This window comes from Neovison vison, chromosome 2 (genome assembly GCF_020171115.1).
Source record: "Neovison vison isolate M4711 chromosome 2, ASM_NN_V1, whole genome shotgun sequence".
NCBI classification, from domain to species: Eukaryota; Metazoa; Chordata; class Mammalia; order Carnivora; family Mustelidae; genus Neogale; species Neogale vison.
In genome coordinates, this window is record NC_058092.1 from 35,194,756 (window position 1) to 35,219,701 (window position 24,946).

Here is a 24,946-nt window from a genome sequence, read left to right on the forward strand (position 1 = left end):
GATGGGGGGAAGCAGACTCCCCGCTGAGGACCCTGAGATCATGACCTGAGCCAAAGGCAGAGGCTTAACCCACTGAGCCACCCAGGTGCCCCAACAAACCTTATCTTGTTTACTGTGCTTTTCCAGGTGGCTTCCCCAGAACTGTCCTCCCTACACACTTTTATTTCCTCCTTAGCTTAAGATGGTTTTTCAGCAGGTTTTTAGGCCGCCTCAGGGAGTAACTCATTTTTCCCTGGGTATCTTCCATGTACGCATGAGGTATACATGTTAATAAACATATTTTTCTCTTGTTAATCTGTCTCTTATTACAAGAGTCTCAGCCAAGAGCTCAGAGAGTAAAAGGAAAGTTGTTTTTCCTCTGCTAGATCTTTCCAGTTGGTTCAGTTCTCTTGCTTTAGTTCACCCGTCTTATCTATGTCAGAATGAATGCAACAAGCTCTGAAAGTCTTCCTGCCTCACTCAAGCTCCACTGCCTCTGTGCCTGCCAGGCTCCTTTCTCTGCCAACCATTTCCCACACTGCAGTCAGATTTACTTAAGATTATCAGCCCCACTTCCCTTTTTAAGCCACTCAACATCCCTATTGCTCTGAGGACAAAATACACTCTATTTCATTCTCGGGACACTCAGAATTTCTAGTGGTAACTCTTCTCTCAACTACCATCTTTGCATTAAATCACTGGTTCGGGAAGGCCGCAGTCCTCTGGCTGTGCACTCACTCTCTTAGTTACTGAAGACGCCCCGTGCTTCCTCTCATTCATTACACATTTTGTCTTCCTGAAGATCTGAATCTTTCTGAAGAAAGATCCCCTGGCCTGGAGTGGTGCCTTATTCATTTCTTGTTCCACAATCCCTGTCACAGTCACATAATCAGTGCTCTGTAAGTGCTCAGTGATGACTTTATTTCCTTATTTAAATGCTATTTTAGTGCATGAAGAGTTTAAAAGAGCTGTAAAACAAGACACTATCAATCTGGGGCACCTGGGTGGCTCAGTAGGTTAAAGCCTCTGCCTTTGACTCAGGTCCTGGGATGGAGCCCCATATCTGGCTCTTTGCTCAGCAGGGAGCCTGCTTCTTCCTCTCTCTCTGCCTGCCTCTCTGCCTACTTGTGATGGCTGTCTATCAAATAAATAAATAAAATCTTAAAAAAAAAAATAAAAAGACACTATCAATCTAAAATAAGGGACAGTTAATTAGAAGAAAATATGGTTAGGGGACGCCTGGGTGGCTCAGTGGGTTAAGCCTCTGCCTTCAGCTCAGGTCATGATCTCAGGGTCCTGGAATCGAGCCCCGTTTTGGGCTCTCTGCTCAGCAGGGAGCCTGCTTCCTCCTCTTTCTCTGCCTGCCTCTCTGCCTACTTATGATCTCTCTCTCTGTCAAATAAATAAATAAAGTCTTTAAAAAAAAAGAAGAAGAAGAAAATATGGTTAAACTTCTGTCTCCACGATTTTATAAAAAAAAATATATATATGAATTAAAGATAGTTATTTGGCATTCTCTCTCAAGACTGAAAATGTGGTTACTCATAGTACCACTTCACGACAGCATTGTTTGGGTAATGAGAATTGAAAACAAACTAGATGTCTTGGTTTAACCTAGAACACTGATTAACTATGGTATATTCTTACTGTGATGTAGAAAGGTATCTGTGATCTTTGAAAAAAAAAGCTCAGTGCTTACCAGGTAGAGCAGGATTCGTTTTGCCAAAAAAAAGGTAGTGCAGGGGAGGAAGAAGTTTTCCTGGCCCCTCTTAGGGTCCCTGGTTGGGTCTGGAAATCAATTTGACAAAGATAGATTAACAGGAGAAAAGCATAAAAATTTATTTAAGATGTTTCCTTTTTAAATTAATTATTTATTTACATAATCTCTACCCCCAACGTGGGACTTATACAACTCCAGGATCAATTAAGAGTCACATACTGGGGGCGCCTGGGTGGCTCAGTGGGTTAAAGCCTCTGCCTTCGGCTCAGGTCATGGTCCCAGGGTTCTGGGATCGAGCCCCGCATTGGGCTCTCTGCTCGGCAGGGAGCCTGCTTTCCCCCGTCCCCTCTCTCTGTCTGCCTCTCTGCCTACTTGTGATCTCTGTCTGTCAAATAAATAAATAAAATCTTAAAAAAAAAAAAAAAAAAAAAGAGTCACATACTGGGGCGCCTGGGTGGCTCAGTCTGCCTTTGACTCAGGTCATGATCCCAGGGTCCTGGGATCAAGTCCCGCATCGGGTTCCCTGCCACATGAGGCTCGCTGCTAGGTGGGAGGCCTGCTTCTCCCTCTCCCACTCCCCTGTTTGTGTTCCCTCTCCTTGTCTCCGTCAAATAAATAAATAATATCTTTAAAAAAAAAAAAAAAAGAGTCGCATACTCCTCTGCAACTGAGCTAGCTGGGTACCCCAATATAAATTTTAGTAATATGGGAGTTTTCATAAGGAAATGAAGACCAGTGGCTCCTGGATAGCTCAGTCTGTTAGGTTAAGTGGCTCAGGTCAGGATCCCGGGGTCCTGGGATCCAGCCTCACCTCGGGCTCCCCCCGGCTTGTGCTTGCGCTCTCTCTCTAACAAATAAGTAAATAAAATCTTTAAAAAAAAAAAAAAGAAGGAAATGAAGGCCAGAAGAAATGGTTAAACTTCAGTATTTTTATGCTAGGTTTGATGAAGAGTGGATAGTAATGAAGGAATATGATGGTTTAAAGTTGTGGGTTTTTTTGTTTTTGTTTTTGTTTTTTTTGACAGATCACAAGCAGGCAGAGAGGCAGGCAGAGAGAGGAGGAAGCAGGCTCCCTGCTGAGCAGAGAGCCAGATACGGGTCTCGATTCCAGGACCCTGAGATCATGACTTGAGCCGAAGGCAGAGGCTTTAACCCACTGAGCCACCCAGGTGCCCCAGGAATATAGTGGTTTAAAGAGTATGCGGTGAGGCGCCTGAGTGGCTCAGCGGGTTAAGCATCTGCCTCGGGCTCAGGTCATGATTCTGGGATGGAGCCCTCCCTTGGGCTCGTTGTTTAGGGGGAAGCCTGCTTCTGCCTCTCCCTCTGCCCCTCCCCAGGTTGCATGTGCACGTGGCTCTCTCTCTCAAATAAAATCTTAAAAAAAAAAAAAAGAAAAAAAAGAGTATAAGGCAAGTGTAGTAAACTGGGGGAAACTTAGCAAGGCCTGTTTGTTTGGATTCTTCTTGGAGCCCCTTTGACTTTGGAGATAAGGATGATGCCTTGCCTCCAGTATAGGAAGGTAAGGCTCACTTGAGGGTTTAATGACCCATTTCTAGGGAGAAGGGAGGGTGTAGGTAGGGTAGGATGGAGAGGTGAGAGTGACTTTCGTGGTTTCTCAAATTGCTTAAAATATCCAGTATGGTAAGATACTGTATTTTGTCCTGAACCCCATCGGTAGCACAGTGATTAAGGGTATGTCTCTTCTGGAGCTTGGCTGCCTGGGTTGAAATCCTAATTCCACCACTTTGGGGCTTTGCAACTTGAATGAGGGTATGTAACCTTTCTATGCCTCAGTTTCCTTATTTATAAAATGGAACTAATAACAGAATCTATTTAGTAGGGTTCTTAGGAAGCTTGATTTTGTTAAGTGCTGAGAACTATAGTGGAGCAGTTTATGTATTGTATATATGCTTAGAAAAGAAATACATTCATTTGTCCCACAAATATTGAGTGCTTATGTGAGAGGCCCTGATTTAGGGTCATCGAATCCATCAGAGAACAAGGCAGGTAAAATCCCTGCCCCACAGAGCTTTCATTGTAGGAGAAACATACACAGACAAGCAAGTTAAAGTATGATATAATTTCAGCGAGTAGTTTGTACTCTGAAGAAGAATAAAACAGGCTAGGGTGCCTGGGTGGCTCAGTGGGTTAAGCCGCTGCCTTCGGCTCAGGTCATGATCTCAGGGTCCTGGGATCGAGTCCCGCATCGGGCTCTCTGCTCAGCAGGGAGCCTGCTTCTCTCTCTCTCTCTGCCTGCCTCTCCATCTACTTATAATTTCTCTCTGTCAAATAAATAAATAAAATCTTAAAAAAAAAAAAAAGAATAAAACAGGCTAAAAGGATAAATAGCGATGGAGTGGGACTGGGCCTGTTTTATAGGAGGTGGTGAGGGGGCACTTCTGAGATAACACTGGACTGGAGACCTTAAAGAGGAAATGTGTAAAGCACGTGTCCTGGGGAAGACTTTGGAGGGGTTTATGCAGGAGAGTGGAGTGTGTAATCAGCTTTATATTAAAACAATTTCTATGTGGGGGTTTCTGGGTGGCTCAGTAGGTTTAAGCATCCAACTGGTAATTTTAGCTAAGGTCATGATCTCATGGGTCCAGAGATGAGGCAGTGTGGGGCTCAGCAGGGGGTCTGCTTGGGATTCACTCTCTCTCCCCACCCCACCCCGCCTGTCCCCCTACTTGCAGGGTGCACTCTCTCAAATAAATCTTTTTATAAAAAGTAACACTTAAAAACTCCCAGTTTCTCTGAGTATTGTTGTGTGGAAGTTTGGGACAAAGGGATAGGAGGGGTGGGGTATAGTCCAAGGAGAACAGTTGGGGAGGGGTTTTTTCATGAATCCCTCAAGAGCTCTTCTAGGATCAGGGTGAAGTAGTTAAAATGTAGCTGCATGAAACATTTCAATATAGTCATCAATGGGACCTACTGATGGCTGTAAATTTGTGGACAGTCACCAGCTATGAGATGGTGTCCATTTAAAGCCAGAAAATCAAATGAGCTTGGGCAAGAAGATGCAGATAGGTGGGCGGACTTGGGTCTAAAATCTGAGGACACATTTGGTGCCGAGCCTTCTCCATCCTCTCATAATGCTTCTGTATGGCACTTATCACTAAGATTGTTATATTACTTACCCATTTTTCCCCCCAGTGCTTGGTGCACTGGAAAAATTAAGTAAATTAAGCCCCTTCTTTATAGTAAGGAATCTGCTATCTTCAGCACGAAAAACCTTCCTAGATTGATTTGGATGTGAAAGTTCAGCATGAAAAAAGTCATACCAGACTGGGGAGGAAACAACTACGGAGTCTGATGGGAGACAGGACTGTGCTTTCCCCTTGCTGTTGTATCTCAAGGAAAAAATATTGGGAGGAGGGGCGCCTGGGTGGCTCAGTAAGTCAAAAAACATACGTTCTTATTTTTGCACACTGAAAACACAAGTCTCACTAAGTGAGACCTCAAAAAATTGAGTCAAAACTCAGAATTGTTCCTCTCCACGGAAATCTTTAGTAAAAGGCGAAAGATTTATGCGATCTGAAGAGAAACCAGAGTAAATGTCCGCTTCTCTGTTGAAACCTCCTAGAACAAGACAGCTCTTAGCACAGTTATGGTGATTCGGTGGCTACACGGTTCGTGCTCCCTGCCTGAAATTTGTACGCATCGTGTATTTCTAATAGGCGGTATGTCCTTAAACGGTGCAAAATCTCCGTGGGGTTGGAACTCAAGCATCGTGGAACTGTCTTTTCGTGGTGCACCATGGGTATGCAAATCAAGGCGGCTCCGGGCTGGTGGGAGACACCAGCTGTCGCGGCGGGGAGGCGCCAGGGGGACCCCCGGGCTGTAGCTCTTCCTCTTTTCTCTGTGGTCTGCACGGGAACTCGCGCCCCGTTTGCCCAGAGAGATAAGGGTGTTTCCCGCTGGTGCCGGCCGGTGTCGAGCCTTATACCGAGATTGGGGCCGTTTGCCCCAGTTGTTTAGATGCTTATCATTGCATACCAGGGACACCCTACACCTCCCCCCACTCCCGCTCCTCCTGCAAACCCCCACCCCCCCGTAATGGGCAGAACTGGAAACAGTAAAGCAACGACATTCAGGCCCTCTGTGGAGGCACATCACTACCCCTCCTGCAAGAGATGGCATCCAATTTATTAAAAGATGGTTCCACCAAGGAGGAAAAGTGTTCTTAGCAGAAGGAACCGCCTATGTGAAATTATAGGAGATGCACACCGAAAGTAATTCAGGGTGTAGTGTGTCTGAATGAGGGTGAGATTCTGATTAGGCACTGTCTGGGAGAGAGCTGGAGTGATGGCAGAGGCTAGAGCAAGCTGCACCTGGAAGGGGCTTGGATTTCATCTTGTCTGTGATGGGGAGCCATGGAAGAGTACTGAAGTCAGAGGACCGAGTCCTTGGAGGTGGCACGCCGGTGGGCTGCCCTGAGCATAACTTTCCAGAGCAAAAACTTTCAGCACTGCTAATATCTATACAAACTACAAAACTAGAGAAGACTTATGAGATACCAGGTTATTTCTTACATAAGTGATTTCACTGAAAATCCTGAGGGGGGAAAAATCGCACCCTACAGGATGGGCTCTAATCTTCCCATTTCATAGATGAAGACACAGAAACACAGTGATGGTAGCTAGCTTTTCTAGACCGCTCTGCTTGTAAGCAGCATGGTAAGCTGACATATTTTATATTATTTGAGCTCAGTGAGCTCTCCTGCTCCACCCAAAGGCCCCTCCATAGTGACCCAAACATGACCAGACTGAAATCCAGCCTCCATCCCTTGCACCACTTTAGGTTCAAAGCCAACTATTCACTCCTTTTAAATCTTTTCTTTTTTTTTTTTTTTTACAAATTTTTTTTAAAGATTTTATTTATTTATTTGACAGACAGAGATCACAAGTAGGCAGGGAGACAGGCAGAGAAAGAGGAGGAAGTAGGCTCCCCGCTGAGCAGAGAGCCCAAGGTGGGGCTCAATCCCAGAACCCTGGGATCATGACCTGAGCCGAAGGCAGAGGCTTTAACCCACTGAGCCACCCAGGTGCCCCTCCTTTTAGATATATATATATTTTTTTTTAAGATTTTATTTATTTGACAGACAGAGATCACAAGTAGGTAGAGAGTCAGGCAGAGAGGAGGAAGCAGGCTTCCTGCTGTGCAGAGAGCCCAACGTGGGACTTGATCCCCGGATCCTGGGATCACGACCTGAGCCGAAGGCTTTAACCCAGTGAGCCACCCAGGTGCCCCCTTTTTAGATCTTTTTAGGCATTTTAGTATTTGGGTTTTTTAAAAAAGATTTTATTTATTTATTTGTCAGAGAGAGAGAAAGAGAGAGCACGAGCAGGCAGAGTGGCAGGCTGAGGCAGAGAGAGAAGCAGGCTCTTCGCTGAGCGGGGAGCCTGATGAGGAACTGGATCCTGGGATCATGACCTGAGTGGAGGGCCACGGCTCAATGGACTGAACCACCTGGGCTTCCTGCACTTTAGTGTTTTTTTAAAAAGGTTTTATTTGACACAGGGAGAGGGAGAGCACACGCACAAGCAGGGGGAGTGGCAGAAGCAGGCTCCCCACTGAGCAGGGAGCCCGATGCAGGAGTTAGATCCCAGGACTCAAGGACTGTGACCTGAGCTGAAGGCAGAGGCTTAACCCACTGAGCCACCCAGGCACCCCTGGGCATTTTAGTGTTGATTCAACTGCTGTAATTTTGTTTATGCATTTAACTAATTAATTTTGCATTTAGTTGGAATGTGATTTTCTGGACTTTAGCCTAATGGTGGGATATGAGAAGGCAGTGCTCTTAAGGTGGGATTGTTCCTGGTGAGTGGCTGGCTGGAACCCAGGCTGGATCTTTGTCTCTGGAGACTGAGCCCTGGAATAGTTGGGAAAGGGCCATAAAAGGCCTCCCCCATCTCCTAGGGTGAGGTGCTCGATTCTAGCCCTGTGGTGTGGCCAGAATCTTCCAGGCTCTGTATGACGGGGCTATGTGACATCACAGCACCATCAGCTTAAATACAGCACCTCATCGGCAGGTTGCAGAATCTGTTTCTGGACAGTTCTTCCACTCAGTCTCCTGGCTGGCTGGCCAGAGATGTCTCTGGGGCACCAGACTGCTGGCTTGCAGAGGCCTCTTGCCTTAGGTTTAGGCATAAAGCTCCTGAAACTTCTCCCGAGACCCTGCTGTTCCTCCTCTGCATCAGCCGACTCCTCTCCCTATCGGCTTCCTCTTCACCTTCCACCTCCGCCTGCGCCCCGCACGCCGCTGAACCAGCCGGGTGGGCACTGCGCCGGAGAGGTGTGCGGGGCTGGACCCGGCTGGCCTGAAAGCCACACCGCGTAGAATTTGACATCAAAAACCTTTGTATTTTTTCGCACACTGAGCACTTAACTCAGGTCCTGTTGCCAACTATACGACCAGCGTACGTTTGCTGATCATCATTACTTGCCAGGTGAATAAATGGACCCAAATTATGTTACAAAAATTTAGCACCTGCGGCCCTTCCCTCCCAGGATTAGAGTAGCCCCAGGAACTCAGACTAGGACACCCCTATACTTGCAAACTCCCATTTGTTCAAAAGAAAAGCGCCAAAGTCGTTTGAGAGGAGTTCATATAGAATATATTTCACTCTTTAAAAATAAAACTTTCAGCGTAGCTAACATCTATACAAACTACAAAAATAAACATCTTCATATAAATAATTTATGTGGTAGGATGTGGGCAGCTGCCAAGCATGGGGGGCCCAGGCCTCGCAAAGGGTGCTAGAGGACCCCTCCGTCTTGGTCTGCTAGGGGCCAGTAGCACAGGGGTGTGGGGGTGGGGGGAGAAGAGGGCCTGGCGGCAGCCTGAATTACTGGCCTCTCCCCCATCCGGACAGGCGCCCACACACACAGCCCGGTGTCGAGGCTGCTCTGAGCCCAGAGGCTGCTGGTTTCATAGGACAGCAGGGAGATCCATGACCGCTGGGGCAGGGGAGGGGATGAAGAGAGAAAGCAGCAACGGGGTTCTCCAGGCAGCTTTCTGCATTTAGTAACGACCCCCGCACCCCCCCGCATTGCTTCCTGGTGACCTCATGTGGCCAAAGCAGGGTCTCCTTGCTTCAGGCACTCTTTCATCCAGTGGCTGGACATGGTCCCCTAGAACTGAGGTTGCTGGAGCCGCTGGCAGCTGGTGTGGCAACAGGGGACCAAGTGGGCTCATCAGAGGCTGGATGGATGTAGGCACCAGGCAGTGGGGGTGGGTGGAGGGCCACTGTCATGGAGGTAGTCACTCTGGCAAAGCTCTGGGGAAGGGTGGGGGACAACCCCCAGCTGAGCCCTCCTTCTCGTGGAGCTGGGGGGCTGAGGACCTCTGGGCTCTCCTTGTACATCTGTACCACCTGGAGGAGACATCGGTCCCAGTGAGCCCAAGGCTCCCAGGATGTCAATCCCCTACAGCAGCTCCCTGGTGGATCACCAGGATTGTTGGGAAGCTGTGGCCCTTGTTGGCTTCTAGAAGGATAAAAGAGCCGACAAGGGACAGGATGTGAAGCTCTAGGACAAACCCCGCACCTTGCTCTGGACCCTAGACGCTAAGGGGCGTCCCATGAAGAAGCCAGGAAAGCTGAGGGGCAGGGACATGGAGTTTGGGCAAAGGGAGAGGCTGCCAGCCTCAGCTGACCTCATGGGGAGGGTCCCTGTGAATTGAGTCCTGTCTTTGGGCAACTGACTCTGACTCTTCCCTTGCTTGTCACCCCAAGCCCTGGGCTGGGAGCAGGGGGAGGGTATGGTCACCTCTGGTGGGGGGCCCAGGATGGAGAGCAGCACAGGCAGCAGCACGAGCCCATGGAGGAGACCCAGGAGTGTGAGCACTGTTAGCACCACGAAAAAGTACCTGCGTGGGGCAGGTGGTCAGCCTGGGTAGCCCCTGTGGCCAACGCAGGCAGGCTGCACTTCCCCGCCCCAGCCCTCCCCTACCTTATGATGAAGTCAAAGTTGGAACCAGCAAGCATGAGCAGACCCAGCAACGTGGAGACAGCCCCATCGGTCACTGGAGCCAAGGTGTGCTCCAGGGCACAGGCAGCCCGCAGGTTCCGGCTCCCCTGGGTGGTCAGGAAGCCCTGTGGGGACAGACAGGCCCTGTAGCTGCTCCTTGGCCAGCCATGCCCCCAACTTCTCATCTGTCCCCAGGGCTCACACGTCAGGTAAACTGAGCTTCGAACTGTCCAGGAAGTATGCCTGAGTCTATTTAGGGAACACTATACCCGTCGTCGGTGAGACACCGCAGAAGTCTAGAAGAGTTGGCAAACAAAGCCTGTCACCTGTTTTTGTAAATAAAGCTTAGCTGAAATGCAGCCACACCCATCCACGTACATATTATTGTCTGTGGCTGCTCCGGGGCTACAGTACAATGGTAGGATCCCAAGGGACACTCTGTGACCTGCCCTCCTAAGATATCTACTGTCTGGCTCTTTACACAAAAAGTCTGCTGATCCAGGTCCAGAAGTCCAGCAGGATGGACATCAAAGTGCTCACAGTTACTTGTTGGGATGGGATTTCAGAGGATTTCTAATTCTTCCTTTGTACTTCTCTGCACGCTGGCTTTCCCCACTTCCAAGGAGTATCTATCCTTCTTGTAAGGAGAAGAACAGGGCTCTTGGAAAAGGAAGGGAGCTGTCTGCGGGGTCCAGCCAGGTTTGTGTTGGTGCTGCCTGCGGGTCTGGGGCCCCCGCCCCCCTCCCACTCCTCCTGAGCCAGAGAACACCAAGCTGTGGGAGGGGCCGAGCCTCTCCGTCTCAGCCTCTGTACCCATGTTGCCATCCAGCTACCATCTCATTTCTCTGATCCCTTCACAGTAAAACCATCCAAAAAATTACTGGTTCCCGTTTTCTCAACTTATATTCTGTCCCCATGTTGGTCAAGGCCTTGTCCCCTCCCCTCTGCTGAAATGGCTGCTTATTTATTTGTTCATGTGTTTATTGTTTATCTCTACACTAAAGGATATAAGCTCCTTGAAGGCAAAGCCTGTCTGTGGGCACCCGGTGGCTCAGTCTGGGATCAAGCCCCATATGGGGCTCCCTCCTCCGTGAGGAGCCTGCTTCTCCCTCTCCCTTTGCCTGCCATTCCCCCTGTTTATGCACTCTCTGTCAAATAAATAAATAAAATCGTAAAAAACGAAACAAAAAAACCCCAGCCTGCCTGGATTGCTATTATATCCCCAATTCTTTTTGTTAAGTTTTTTTATTTATGCAATCTCTATACCCAATGTGGGGCTCAAACTCATGTCCCCGAGATCAAGAGTCATATGCTCTACCAACTGAGCCAGCCAGGTGCCCCTATATCCCCAATTCTTTTTTGAGAGGGGGTGCCCGAACAGGAACTTGAAACCAATTCTTAGGTAGTGACTAGCACATAGTGGGAGCTTGATAAATATTTGTTGACCACTGAAGCAGCGGGTCCACCCCTCCCCCAGTGCCTGTGCTCACCAGAGCCACGTGGACCGTGAACTCAACACCAATGCCTACAGAGGCCACAAGGATCACCACGGGGATGGCACTCAGTTTGATGCCCAGGAAACCCATGATGCCAAAGAGCTCCACAGTCATCATCGCCAGGACCAGTACCTGGGGAAGGCAGGGCTCACCCAGGGCTCCGGGGTGAAGGGATGATGGGCAGGGCGGGGCAGGGGTGGGGAGCCAGGGGTGTCTGTGGCCTCAGCCCCACGAGGACTCACTATGAGGCCCGCCGTCCAGGGGTTGAGCAGCAGCAGGGCACAGACGAGGAAGGTGCATACCAGCAGGATGCAGACAGCCAGCAGGAAGGAGCGCCGCAGGCCCAGATACTGCTCCCAGAAGAGGAAGGGGGAGCCGCTGGGGTAGGCGCGCACCCCGGCCCGGCCTGCCTCGGCGCACGCTGCCCGGGCCCCCTCGATGGCCTCCACGAAGTCCGAGGTCTTCTGGAGGCCACGCAGTAGGAAGGGGAACTGGGCAAATTCCAGGGGCTGGGCTGCCGGGACTGCAGATGGTAGGGGGTGGCAGGGAAGGGGGGAGCTGTGAGCAGGGGGAGCAGTGGGTAGGGCCTGTGTGGACCCAGGCTGAGGCCCCTGCTGGGCTCCCGACCTCCCCCCCACATCCCCCGGACTCACTGCGAAGGTTCTCCCCGGTGGTGTCATACTTGTCGTGCAGCCACTCGGGAGGTGGGGGGTAGAAGTTGGCCTGTGAGGCTGCCAGGCCCAGCGGGTCACTGCTTACCCACATGGTCAGCCCCACATAGAAGAGCTCAGGTGGAATCAGCCCGTCCTTATCCACTAGCTTCCTCGTGGTCAGCTGCAGAGGTGGAGAGGGCTGACAGTCTGGCCCACGAGGCCTAGGGCCCCTCTTTGCGTCCCGACCCTTCTGGCCCCCCTTCCAACCTGGCTGAAATCCAGGGGCTCCCGGGCATCCCCGGTCTGGATGAGCAGCTTGTAGGCCAGCGCTCCATCCTCAGAGCCGTTGCGGCACGAGTGGCGGCTAATGCGCCCGGAAGCCCAGTCCTGGTCAAAGGCAGCCTGGATTCCTGGGGGCGGACGAGGGAGGGGCGTCAGGCTGTGGCCGCAGGGGCTCCGGCCTGCAGCAGCCCTCCCGGCCGGCCGTCTTGCCTCTCACCCTGCAGCCAGTTCCGGTAATAGTGCAGCCAGGTGCGGGGCGCCCGGGCGGCTGGGGGGGGCAGCACAGCCTTGAGAGAGCTGAAGCGCTGGTGCAGATCAAAGAGGGCGCGTTGGGAGTGGGCGTAGTCAAAGCCACCCTGTGTCACCAGGGCCACCTCGTAGAGGGAGAAGTACCTGAGCTGGGCGCTCAGGAAGGCATGCTCCTTGGTGCCCCGAGGCACCACATCCGTCAGGGCCAGCCCGTCCTGCACCAGCGTGGCTCCGTAGAGGCTCAGGCCCAGGAGACCCCCAAAGAGCGCCAGCACCACGGCCTGTGGGGAACGGCAGCTAAGCTGGAGGCCCACGGAGGCTCAGGCGGGGGGCTTGGCCCTTGGCCCTTCTTGGGGCTCAGATGCACTGAAGCCCTGGCCCTGGCTCACCCCGCCTTCTCCAGGCCTAGGGTCTCACCTTGCTGTGCGACTGGAGCAGCAAGGGTGCGAACCGATAGCGGGCGAAATGGGCAAGGTTCCAGCGGGCACAGGGCAGGGAGCTGCAGGCTGCCTTTTGCCTGGGCCCCTCCTCTTGGCCTAGGAGGTCCCGCGTGGACCCTCCCGGGATGAAGAGCTCAGAGCCCAGTGGGTCAGAAGGTGGGGGCACCAAGTGGGCGCGGGGTGGCAGGATGGTGACCACATGCTGGCTGCTGGCTTCACAGTGGGTGAAGGCTTGAACTGTGGCCGTCAGGTGGGCAATGCCCACAGGGACCGTCCTGTCCCCGAGTTCCTGGGGCAGGATCTGGATCACCCGAGCTGAGCAGGGGCTGCAGGAGGCAGAGAATGGGGATGATAGGTCTGTGGGAATGCTGGCAAGATGGGACGGGACCACGGAGGTGAGGGCTGATGGGGCGGGAGACGTGGGGACAGTACCTAGAGAAGCAGCAGAGCACATCAAGGCGCTGGCAGTGGCGCCGGTGCAGGTCCAGGCTGAGGACCGCCGGGAAGACAAGCATCACAGCTGCAAAGTTGCAGCCGACCACTATGGCCGCCTGGGGGACAGACAGGAGGGGCACAAAGGCTGGATGAAGGAGGCCCCTGGATTCATGCTCACCTGGAACCTGGGCCCTTTCCTGAGGCCTCACCTGCAAGGAGAAGGCCCGCAGTGCAGGGATGGGAACGAGGGCGGCCATGAAGAAGGCAACCATGTGGTTGATGGATGTGAGCGCAACGCTGGTCCCGGTGCGCTGCAGACACTCGCCTGTGCGCTCCTGCCAGGACAGGGGAGGAGTCATGGGTCCTCAAGGCAGAGCGAAGGGGAGGCTTGGGAGCTTGGGATGGAGGAGGGGGGACCGTAACCACACGGAGCTCACACTTACAGAGCGCCACACACACGTCACATACCTGTTCATACCACACACGCGTCACACACACTGTTCTAACAGCTCAGCCAGAGTTCTTACCAGTCCTCACAACACCCTCACAGCACAAAAGCCCTACTGTCACCCCTGTTTACAGATGTGGAAACTGAGGCACAGACAGGTTGATTACCAGCCTAAGTTTGCCTAAACCAAGAGGCTTTTTTTTTTTTTTTTAAAGATTTATTTGAGGGGCACCTGGGTGGCTCAGTGGGTTAAGCCTCTGCCTTTGGGTCAGGTCATGATCCCAGGGTCCTGGGATCGAGCCCCACATCAGGCTCTCTGCTCAGTGGGGAGCCTGCCTCTCCTTTTCTCCCTGTGCCTGCCTCTCTGCCTACTTGTGATCTGTTTCTGTCAAATAAATAAATAAAATCTTAAAAAAAAAAAAAAAAGGGGCGCCTGGGTGGCTCAGTGGGTTAAGCCGTTGCCTTCGGCTCAGGTCATGATCCCAGGGTCCTGGGATCGAGTCCCGCATCGGGCTCTCTGCTGAGCGGAGAGCCTGCTTTCCTCTCTCTCTCTGCCTGCCTCTCTGCCTACTTGTGATCTCTCTCTGTCAAATAAATAAATAAATAATTAAAAAAAAAAAAAAGATTCATTTGAGAGAATGAGAGTATGAACAAACATGAGCAGGGGGAGGGGCAGAGAGAGGGAGAAGGAGAGAGTCTCAAGCAGGGACCCCACAGAGCACAGAGCCCAATACAGGGCTGTATCCCAGGGCCCTGAGATCATGACCTGAGCCGAAATCGAGTCGTATGCTTAACCAACTGAGCCACCCAGGTATCCTAGCCAAGAGGCTCTTACCCTATGCTGAGCTGCTTCAGACCAGCCTGGACTGGTGGATGAGGCCTCACCTGGAGAGGGGTGCCAGGGGGAGCCTCTGTGAAGGCATGTGCCAGCAGGAATATGTCATCCACACCGATGCCCAGTGCCAAGAAGGGCAGTACCTGGAGGGGCACAGGGGTGGGTAGCTGGAGGAACTGAGTAGCCTGGACAGAGACAACCACTGCCCCCGACGCCTGCGTGGGAGTCCTGGTATACCTGGGTAGTGGCAGCATTGAAGGTGATGCCGAGCAGGGCGCAGAGCCCAAGGCCCGAGGCCACTGCCAGGGCTACCAGCAGCACCCCTGCAAGGCCCACTGCACCCTGGGACTGGGCACAGTCCCAGCGCAGCATTGTCACACAGGCATAGGCTAGCTGTGGGGAGAGAAGGCACAGGCTTGGATGGCAGCTCCCCGGGGGGAGCACCGGGTGGAGGTTGGGGTGAGGTGCCAGGAGCGGGACCCACCATGAGTAGATAGCCTCCCACCACGCGGACAGCACTGACTTCAGAGAAAGCGTGCAGGATGTCATCCAGGGTGGTGGAGGAGAAGGCGTGGATCTGCTGGGATGAATTCTGAGGCAGGGCCTCCTGAGCCAGCTGGGAGGACAGGGCGGAGGTGAGGGGGAGGGGAGGAGGGCGTAGCCTCAGGGCCCCGCCCCCCCCCCCCAGCCCGGCTACACCCGCACCTGCACGAAGCGCCGCTGCCAGGCCTGCAGCACCGTGCCGGCCTGCTCCTCGCTCCAGCCGATGTCGTGCGTCTGGTAGTCGCCTCGGAAGTGCTCGTACAGCTGGCGGGGACTCATGAGCAGGAAGGTGCTCTGCAGGGCCTCTGCCCTGGCGGGGGTGGGGGGGATGGTAGTGGAGGAGAGTCAGGGGTCAGAGTGGGCTGGAGCACCCAGCGGGGGGCTGAATGGGGGCGGGGTTCTGCTGGAGCTGCTGGGAATCAGAGTGTGGATTCCCATGCCTGGGATCCCCTTGCCAGCCCCAGGGGGGCCTTACCTCAGCAGCTGTCCTTGGGGGTCTCTGGCGATGCCCCCCAGCAGCAATTCCTCCTGCCAGTGCATGAACTTGTGGGAAAAGCCGTGGCAGCCCCCACTCAGCTCCTGAGCCACCTTGGGAGCCTAGACAGGGACAGGAGAGGCCTTGGTCGTGGGTAACTGAGGGCCCCTGGGCTCGTACCTCCAGGAACCAGGCCCGCCATGGGGCTCCGTTGCCTGCAATGGAGACAGCTATTCTCCAGAGCCTCTCGCCCACCCTGAAAGTGAACAGCTATTGTCCTGCAGAGAGGAGCCCACTAGAGGAAGCAGAGGCCTGGAAATAGGCTTCTGGGAAGAGCTGGAGTAACTCTGGTGGGTTTTGGGAAAAGGTTAACATTCACAGGGCTACAGAGACACTCAGGAAACTAGGTATGACACTTGTGCTTAGCTGGTTTGCCCTGTTTCTCTGTACAGGTCTGTTTGGATAAAGTCTGGTGTCTCTGGCCTTAGAAAAGCACAAAGGGGTTCATATATCACCTGAGGGTTCCTTTTTTTTAAATTTAAGATTTTATTTATTTATTTGACAGAGATCACAAGCAGGCAGAGAGGCAGGCAGAGAGAGAGAGGGCAAGCAGGCTCCCTGCTGATACAGGGCTGGATCCCAGGACCCTGAGATGAATGACCTGAGCTGAAGGCAGAGCCACCCAGGCGCCCCGCGTGAGGGTTCCTTAGAAGAACTGAATGGGAAAGAGAGAGCCTAGGTATTTGGCGCAGTAGGGGCAGGGTGACAATGTCTAGGGAATGGAAGGCAGAGCACAGAGCACAGTTTGCTCTCTCCCAGAGGAGAGGAACATCTGAGGAGGGGAAAGGGAAGGAAAATAGCCTTTCTCCAGCTGGCAGACCCGGCTGGCACCCACCTGCTTGCTGTGATGGTTAGGGGCACTAGGTGGGCAGTGGAGGTCATCAGGGTGCAGGCAGGGACGCCCCACATAGGCCTGGCCCACCTGTGCCTTGTCTAGCAGCTCCCGGAAGCCCTCGAGGGAGGCAAAGGGGCCCAGTTCCTCCAGCAGCTGCTCTGGGTCTAGGTTGGTCCACTGGATGTCAGGGCGGCCACTGAGGGGAGAGCCCGTGGTTGGTGGGGGTAAAGAATCAATTCCCACCCTCCAAAAGGCTGCTGGGGACCCCTGCTGTCTCCCATTCTCCTCCTAGCGGCTCATGCATCTGCCCCACCATAGGAAGGGTCTGCAGTGCTCAGCTTCCCAGAACTCCCAGGCTACACCAGCCCACCAGGTGGCTGCCCTGATATGGACATGAGGACGGACAGAACTTAACACAAGGAAAAGGCCCAGAAAAGCCCCACAGAGTCCCCTCCCAAGCCGGCTACCTTTGACTCTAACACATCACTGGTGGACACCTGCCTCTAACAGGTTTTCTTTCCGGCCTGCGGCAACAGCTTAGCCCCTACCTAGCTAACTCTCCTGGGCAAGGTCGCTTTCTGGGGATCTTTTTTTCCTCTTTCTTCTGTTTTGTCTAAATTAGACAGTCTTCCTTTCCTTCAGAAGCCAGGGGATGGGGGATGTGGAGAGACCCAAGGGGCAGCCTGTGCTCAGGCCCGAGCCTCACAGGTGCTTTGGGCCCTTGGTACGGTTTCGAGCATCCTCTGTCCTCCCCACCTCTCTTCTGCAGGGGAAGTCCCGAGCTCGCTGAAGCAGGGCACTCACGGCAAGTAGGCAGAGCCCCCTTGGAGTTTGGCTCCTTCCCAGAAGCAGTCGAGGGGGGTGAGGATCACGCACGGAAACAGCTTCTCAATCATCTGCCACGGACACCCCAGGCCACATCAGTCCCATCCCTGGGCTCCTTTCTCCACAGACTCTGCAGGATGCCCTCTGTAAGCCCCCACCTCCCAACTCTTAACCTCCCCATCTCTCACAGCCCTCCCCTACTTGCAGAAAAGGTTCGCCCAGACCCAGGCTCAAAGAACAGCTCTAGACACTCACCCGCTCAATCATTCCATTTTCAATTAGGGGAATTCCTGACTTGTAGCAGATTTTGTTCAAGTCCCAGGACCTGAAATGGCCGAGGCACAAGAGATCAGCAGAAGAGGGGAATTCCCACGCCAGCCCGGCCGCACATGCCTCGCTCCCAGCTGCTCAGGGACTCAGCCAGACTCACTTTCCATAGAGTGATACTTGCACTTTACTGGCGGTGAGGGCTGCCTGGAGGTGGAGGTCCAGTGCTTCAGGTGTGAGGACATTCTCCCCTTCCTGGCGTGGGGTCTGTATCAGCATCTGGGAGGTGTAGGCAGCCTCCTCCCCCAGCTTCTCCTTGGTGTAATGCAACTCTTGGCTCACCCGGCTGCCCACTGCCAGAGCATAGAGAGAAAGTGGGGGGAAGAGAGCCTCGGTGGATCAGAGCTCTGGGGGTGTGGGACCCTAGTCGGCTGAGGCTTCCCAGGACAGGGAGGAGGAGTGCTCTGAGAGGAGCCCCTGTTTTTTTCCTCGATGGTCATGCTGACTCCCCAAACTCCTGGCGCTCTGCTTAAATCTGGAGCTTGGTGTGGAAGTGAGAGACCTCAGTTGGATGGCCTTGTAGAATTCTTGTGTGGTCTAAGATTTCCCCATGAACCAGAATGGCTCAGTGTGGGGCAAAGTACTTCAGAATGAGAGGACAGTATGAGTTGGGGCAGGGCTGGGGTTAGGGAGGTATCCCGGCATGGGAGCCCTCACTTAGCCCCTTTGTGCTCTGGTGAGGAAGACAAGGAGGGACAAAAGGAATCAACAGGGAGACTGCCACTGGGAGGGTCTCTTCAAAGAACAGGCCTAATGCTGTGGCTGGTTCCCAGGTCAGCTGGTTTCAGGCAGTGCTCTCTAGAAATACGTCTTTTTGCAAATTGTTATGCTAAAGAGGACAGGGATAGGAGCAGCTGGTCATAATGGGCCTGTGGTGGCACAGATGAGGGGGACGATCAGACCGCCTTCAGTGTGATGGGGTCAGCACACTGCTTCTCATGTAGGAAGTACCCGGGATCACCTGGCAGAGGTGACATGGGGACCAACATGGGCCAAGGGGAAGAAAAGTTCCAGATCCCAGATCTCACTGTCCAGGCAACAGGAGGCCCAGAGCCAGGCCTGCCTCGGTCTCCTTGATCTCGGCACCCCTCTGGTCCTGCACTGGGCTGACCACAGAGTCATGCTCTATAACTGGGGCCTGGGGCGTGGGTGGGCAGCGGTGCTGCCAGGGGATATGGCCTGACTGGCGTTTGGAGGAGGGCAAGGGCCAAACCACTGCTGAGGCTTTACGGCCTTGGGTGGTCTCAGGCTCAGTTCTGCTGCCACCTGTCCGGGGCCTCTTCCTGTTGGGTCCCTGTCACCTCTGGGGCCCATACGTTCACCTTCTGTGAGACTCCAGCCCCACCTGTGATCGTCGTGCTCCCCAGTCTAGTCTCTTTTTCAAACCCATAGAATCACCTCACTCATGAGAGCCGCACACCCTGCACACAGACTTACCCATATGCTCACACCTCCCCCATTCAAACCACTTTCCTGGCCCTCCCTCACAGACATGGTCTCCCAAAGCCATGCTAGGCACATGCCCCATTTTCTTCCTTCTCTGACTCCCCACTCCTCCCCCAGGCCTGGACTACAGTGTTTATTTCACAAGGCTTAGGCCAGAGCTGCCTCAAGGAGGGACCCGAGGGGACAGAAACAAGCTCCTCATAGTAAATGACCTTGCTGAGGAGAGAGGTGCACAGGAGAAGGAATGAACCAGAAAGAGCTATCAAGAAAGCAAGAAAGGGGAGCCTGGTTGGCTCAGTTGGTTAAGCATCTGCTTTCGGCTCAGGTCGTGATGCCGGGGTCCTAGGATCAAGCCCTGCATTGGGCTCCCTGCTCAGCAGGAAGCCTGCTTCCCCCTCTCTATCTCTCCTCCTGCTTGTGTTCCCTCTCTTGCTGTGTCTCTCTCTGTCAAAAAATTAAGTAAAATCTTTAAAACAAAACAAAACAAAAAAGCAAAAGAAAGGAACACTGAAAATATAAAGTATAATGTCAAAGAAAATAGAGAATATTCAGAAAAAATGAGGCAAAGAAAAAAGTAAACCTTGGCTGACAACAATGATGGTGACAGATGTGAGGACAGATGAACTGGGATGTGCTGTGTGGCCAGGGAGAGACAGTGGGTGTAAGGGAGAGCCTGAAGGCTCTGGACACATCTGGCTTTGAGCCTGGGCTCTAACACTTGGTCTGTGCTTGGGGCAAATGACCCAGTCTCTCTGCCCTCAATTTCCTCATCTGTCAAATGGGGAATGTGCCTACCTTGGCAGAATTGGAATCAATGCAGGCAAAGTACTTAGGAAACTGCCCAGCACAAAGTAGGGATAAGGAATTATTATTTAATGGTTGCTGAGAAAGAGACTGTGGGACAGAAAAATGAGAAAGAACTGGAGTAAAAATGATTGAATGGCGGGGGGAAGGAGGAGAACAGGGGAAGGAGACATCAATATCAACAAGTCTGTTAAAAACTTCTGTACCTATACAAAAGGGAGACTCTGAGTTGTTAGCCAGCATGGAAAATGAACCCACCTTATAGATAATCCTACAATGATAATACATATAATCCTATATTATAGGCAATATGAATTAAAACAGCAATAAATTACCATCTATCAATTTAACAAAAATAAAAATAATGATAGCCCTCACTGCTGGCTTACAGGAGTGCACTCTAACCTACCATCAGAGTATAGGCTGGTATGATATTTGGAGGGAAGCAATATTGGAATATATATCAGACCCTGAGAAATGTCCATAATCTTTGGTCCAGAAATTTCACATATTAGGGCCTGTAAGCTACTGTAGTGATGCAGACTTTCTCTGAGTGCATTGGGAGCCATGGTAGGTTTTGAGCAGAGGAATGAGATGACCCGACTTTTTCATCACCTAACAACACATTCTGGAGCTCAGCTGTGAGTGAACAGGGTTTGGCCAAGGGAAGAAGTTGTGAAAAGATGTTCTGGACCAAGGAGGTCTAGGGAACTGCCAAAGGCTCAACATTGCTAAGTGAGGCAGAGGCAATTCTGGAGCAGAAATCAAGAGTTAGGTTTTGGAGGGCCTAAAATGTGTGCTAAGGAGGCTGAACTTGATTCTGGAGACTCCCCAGAACCTTGCAGAAAGTCGTGGAAGGGCTCTAAGCAGGGGACCGACTTGGACAGAACTAGACACACCACAGGAGGGCAGTGTGGAGGCAGATTAGAAGGCAAGTCCTGCAGAAGATGGGTCACTTTTCTAATAGACTTGATTTTGTTGGCCATCGTCTGAAAGGCCCAGTGATTCGGGGAAGCTAGATCCCTCCCCAGCCTCAGGGGGTGAGATCTGATTAGTCAATCACAGTAATTCCACTGCCTTTGCCAAGTGAAGGGTTTAGGCATCGGCCGCTCCACAGTTCTTGCCCAAGTGACCAAAAGGGAAGTCAGCTGGGGGGAGGGGGGAGGGCTTCTGGTAAATTCTCCCTCACTTCCAAAAAGGGATCATTGCAGTAGCCACTTGGGACAAGGAGGTGATAAGCCACAGGACAAAAGCCCAACATGCTGAAGAAGGGTTAGGAGAAAGATAGAAAGAACCTGGGTCCTTGCTGATGTCTTTAGGTGGCTGAATTAACCATCCAGGAACGGCTCTACTGTCTACTACTGGATTTCCTGTTCTTCTTTCTTTCCTTCTGCCCCTCTTTCCTTTTTTCTCTTTCATGTGACCAAAAGCATATTAAATGATACAATCAGGAGAGTACTACCAGAGACTGGAGAAAGGCCTCAACTAGAACAACAGCCACAAGAGTGGAAAGGAGGGGTCTGTTATGAAAGAGGAATTTGCTGGTTTAGTAACCAGTTAGGTAAGCAAGAAGAACTGAGCCTGACTCCCAAGGTTTCAGCCTTGCAGTTTTGAGCGGATAGTGGGTCCACCGACTCGTATGTTTCATCCTGCCTTCTAGATACATGTCCCTTGTTTACAGGGACAGCTCCCATTTCAAGCCATCTCTATCACTGTTCCTGTAACTACCAACTAGGGTCTAATGTTGTATATATTTTATATCTAATGTTATATATATTTTTATTTTAGAGATCAATCTATCTCTGAGCCTTTTAGCTTTAAAATTGATCAGGAAGGGTGAGTCACAGCCTGTCTCTCACCATGGCAAAGCTGGAGGGGACCCTAACTCTGATAGCCAGTGTCCTGCTCCTTTCTTTGCTTTCTGTATTCGCAAAACAGGACAGGAATAGAGAATACTCTTTGGTCTTCGCCTTGATCAGCCCCTCATTGCCCAGGGCACTGCTGGGAGAAGCCTTAGCTACGGATGTACAGAGATGAGATCAGGTCAGGATCACTTTTATCTCACCCCAGTCCTGGCTGATATGGGACACAGCACTGTTCTGAAATAAAGGAAGCAGCCCTAGGAATTGGCCACCAGCCTTTTACATCACCCCTCCACAAACAGCAGCAAAGATCTGGTGGGATCTAGCCTGTCCTGTGCTAGGGTGTAGGAGAGAGGATGAGGAACATGGAAGTTCAAGCAGTGTTTAGATGGGAAAGATCTGGGAAATGAAGGAGGAGGAAGGTGGTGGTGGGGAAACAGCTTCTATTGTGGCAGGAAATCCAACAGTCATCTGGGACCACCCAGGCAGCCGTGGTGTGGGTGGGGTATGTGTATGTGCATGTATGCACATGTGTGTCCCGGGGCTGGGAGTAGGCAGCAGGCAGGCACAGAGAAACATCTGCTCTGGACCCCAGGGCTGGCCTAGAGTGCGTACGTATCTGTGAGGCTGCAGAGCTCTGGGGCAGGGTGGGGATGGGGTGTGGGAGCCCAACAGGCAGGCGTGCAGGCTCCAAGAAACATCTGCTCTGCATCCTCAGGCTTGCCAGCATTTGAAATAACTCAAGGGTGTGAGACTCTAACCTGGGCCTGCCTTTGGGTGTTGGCCAGGTCTGGGGGAGGTCTGGGGGGGACCCACCAATGCAAATTTCCCAGGAAAGAACAGAGGAGAGTTTGACTCTACTGAAGGCTAGTATAGGAAAGGCCCCAGGAAAGGAGAGTTATGCCAAAATTATTAATAAGAAATCATTTTTAGCTAATGCTTCCACCAGGAAGTGAGGATGTGGTTGTGTCTGACCTCGCTGTTGCCTCAAAGTGTAGACCCTGCACCCCTTTTTTTCTACTGAGTGGTTGCAGGAGGTCTCAGTGCATGGGACTCCAGGGATGGGACCTCTGCATGGAGGCCTGCTAGATCATTTACTCAGTTTCCCGAGCCCAGGTGTTAATTTTCTTGATTCTCCTGGTCAGGTGTGATCTCTCCCTGCCTTCTCTTATTCCAATCATCATACTATATATTCTGTTGTATATTATATCCCAGCATGTATTTTACTCTCCTTGCTACTGAAAGATTTTGGTTGCCTTTGCTAATCCTGCCATGCAGTAAAAAATACCCATAAAAAGTAGGTAATAACTGCTACACACACAGACACACACAAACTCACAGATAACTATTCTGCATACCTATTCACAGGGGCCCATCATCTGCAGATGTCCATTTACTGCTCCTAGCCGCCCAGGCTCTGGCAGGCAGGTACCCTCTCCAGACCCAGGGCAGAGCCCACGAGAACTCAGTAGCTAGCTCCTCACCCTGTTCTTATCTTGGGGTCACCATACCCAAGCAGCTCTGACTAGTGTCCACAACTCACCTTCCACCCAGAGCTGTTCCAGGTCTGTCTCAATGATGGCCACGCGGAGACCCAGTGCCAGGGCTCCAAAGGCCAGCAGGCCCAGGAAGAGCACTTTGCCACAGTGTCTCTGGATCCCGCAGCCCAGTGAGAAAAGGAGGCCCTGGAAGTAAGCACGAAGCCAGAGTGGAGACTTCAGGCTCCCAGCTAGGATCTGGGATGGAAAAGAGAAGGGTCAGCCAGGCATTACTGCAACAGTGCAAGAATTCCTCCCCTTTCCTCCTTATGTGCACCCCCTGCCAAGCCCCAGGTTCTTGGTTTCTGGGATGCAGGACAGGTAGAACCTACACAGACACAAGGCCCAAAGGTGGAAAAGATATAACTGTTTCTTGTTCCCCTATCTTCCCGCCCCAATACATACCTGATTCTTTTCTGAGAGTAGGACATATATGCACACATCTGTTCTCGGGTGGACAGAGGGGAAAACCTGACATACTCTCACCGGCCAGATGAGAAGATGCAGACAGACAGACAGACAGACACACACACACACGCACACACACCAGCCAGATGAGAAGACGCAGAAACACACACACACACACACACACACGCTATAACCCTTCGCTATAGCGACATTACACCTTGCAGAGTGGCAAACCTGGGGAATCTAGATCTGCTCCCAATCTTTCTCCCTCCGGCTTCCCATCCACTCACCTGGGGTGATGTGGCTCGAGCTGGGGGTGTATAGCCAGGGGGCAGCTCTTGGAGTGGCGGCGGCCGAGCCATGCCGGCGGGGGTGGGGGGCATGGGCGCCCCCAACCCGCGTTATCTGGGATTCTCCATAAGCTGGCCTGGTACCCAGGTACCGCGGAGCTCCGCGTCGGGACTCAGTAGGGCCGCTTAGGCGCGGCGTGCGTGAAGGTGGGGTGCTGCGATGGGGGGCGAGCGCAGCGCGGCGTGGGTGCGGGAGTCGGTCCCGCGTGCAGGCAGAGCAACCCGCCCGCGACGCCCCGCGCGGCTAGAGGTGGAGAACGCAGTGAGGAGGAGGCGTCCTTAGCTCCAGAAAAAGGGAGCGGGCCGGGACGACGCCCTCCCATTGGCTGAGGGGTCCGCAAATTACCCGGAGCCGCGCAGCCGGATCCGCTGCTAGGCGACGGCGCCGCGGGTGGGGGCGGGGCAGGAGACCACCCAGGCAGGGCCACCCCACGCCTCGCTTCCCCCGCCGCCCGCGGGGCCCTGGGGGAGGAGGGCCCGGGGAGGGAGATCCCGGGGAGGCACGGCGCTGGCCAAGCGTAAGCCAGGAGACGCCAATGCTGAGAAAGGGTATCTGCTGGCCGGCCCAGCCAGGACCCAAAGACTTCACTCTTTGCTGCCTCCATTCTTGCCCCTTTCAGTCCACTCTCCACCGAGGCCAGAGTCATCTCTCTAAAATGCAAATCTAATGATCGGTCCAAAACACAAAGCCCATCTGGAGCACGGAGCCCTGCACAATCTAACTAAAGCCTTCTCTCCCATAATTCCTTCACATCCACTCAATGTTCCTTCCAGCCCTGGGAAGTTAGGTGTACTTTCTTAAAAGCACCATGCTATTCCCGGCGTTTCTGCCTTTGGACATGTTGTGGCCTTGTTGTCTTGGAAGACAACCCTCAAAACGAACCCGAGCCACTCACACTTCCTTGAAGTCTTCCTTGATTCACACCTCCCTCCTGACAAGCGCTTCCTTCATTGTGCTCCTTGTA

General features: G+C 52.6%; 1 protein-coding gene and 1 non-coding gene across 2 annotated transcripts; both read right to left on the minus strand.

Moving 5' to 3' along the window:
- Positions 1-5,138: 5,138 nt before the first annotated feature.
- Positions 5,139-5,253, minus strand: LOC122901482. The gene has a single exon (XR_006383500.1). It is a non-coding gene; the product is annotated as a U5 spliceosomal RNA (small nuclear RNA).
- Positions 5,254-8,423: 3,170 nt separating this feature from the next.
- Positions 8,424-24,027, minus strand: PTCH2 (patched 2). Its single transcript, XM_044238091.1, is given in 23 exon segments — positions 8,424-9,075; positions 9,470-9,569; positions 9,653-9,795; positions 11,161-11,298; positions 11,409-11,716; positions 11,719-11,805; positions 11,808-12,000; positions 12,087-12,229; positions 12,319-12,631; positions 12,768-13,116; positions 13,223-13,341; positions 13,435-13,560; positions 14,559-14,651; positions 14,746-14,901; positions 14,993-15,124; positions 15,214-15,361; positions 15,527-15,648; positions 16,422-16,617; positions 17,226-17,317; positions 17,502-17,571; positions 17,677-17,866; positions 23,229-23,421; positions 23,922-24,027. Coding segments are annotated over 23 exon segments (3,771 nt in total). The 5' UTR covers positions 24,015-24,027; the 3' UTR covers positions 8,424-8,808.
- Between the last annotated feature and the right edge of the window lie 919 nt (positions 24,028-24,946).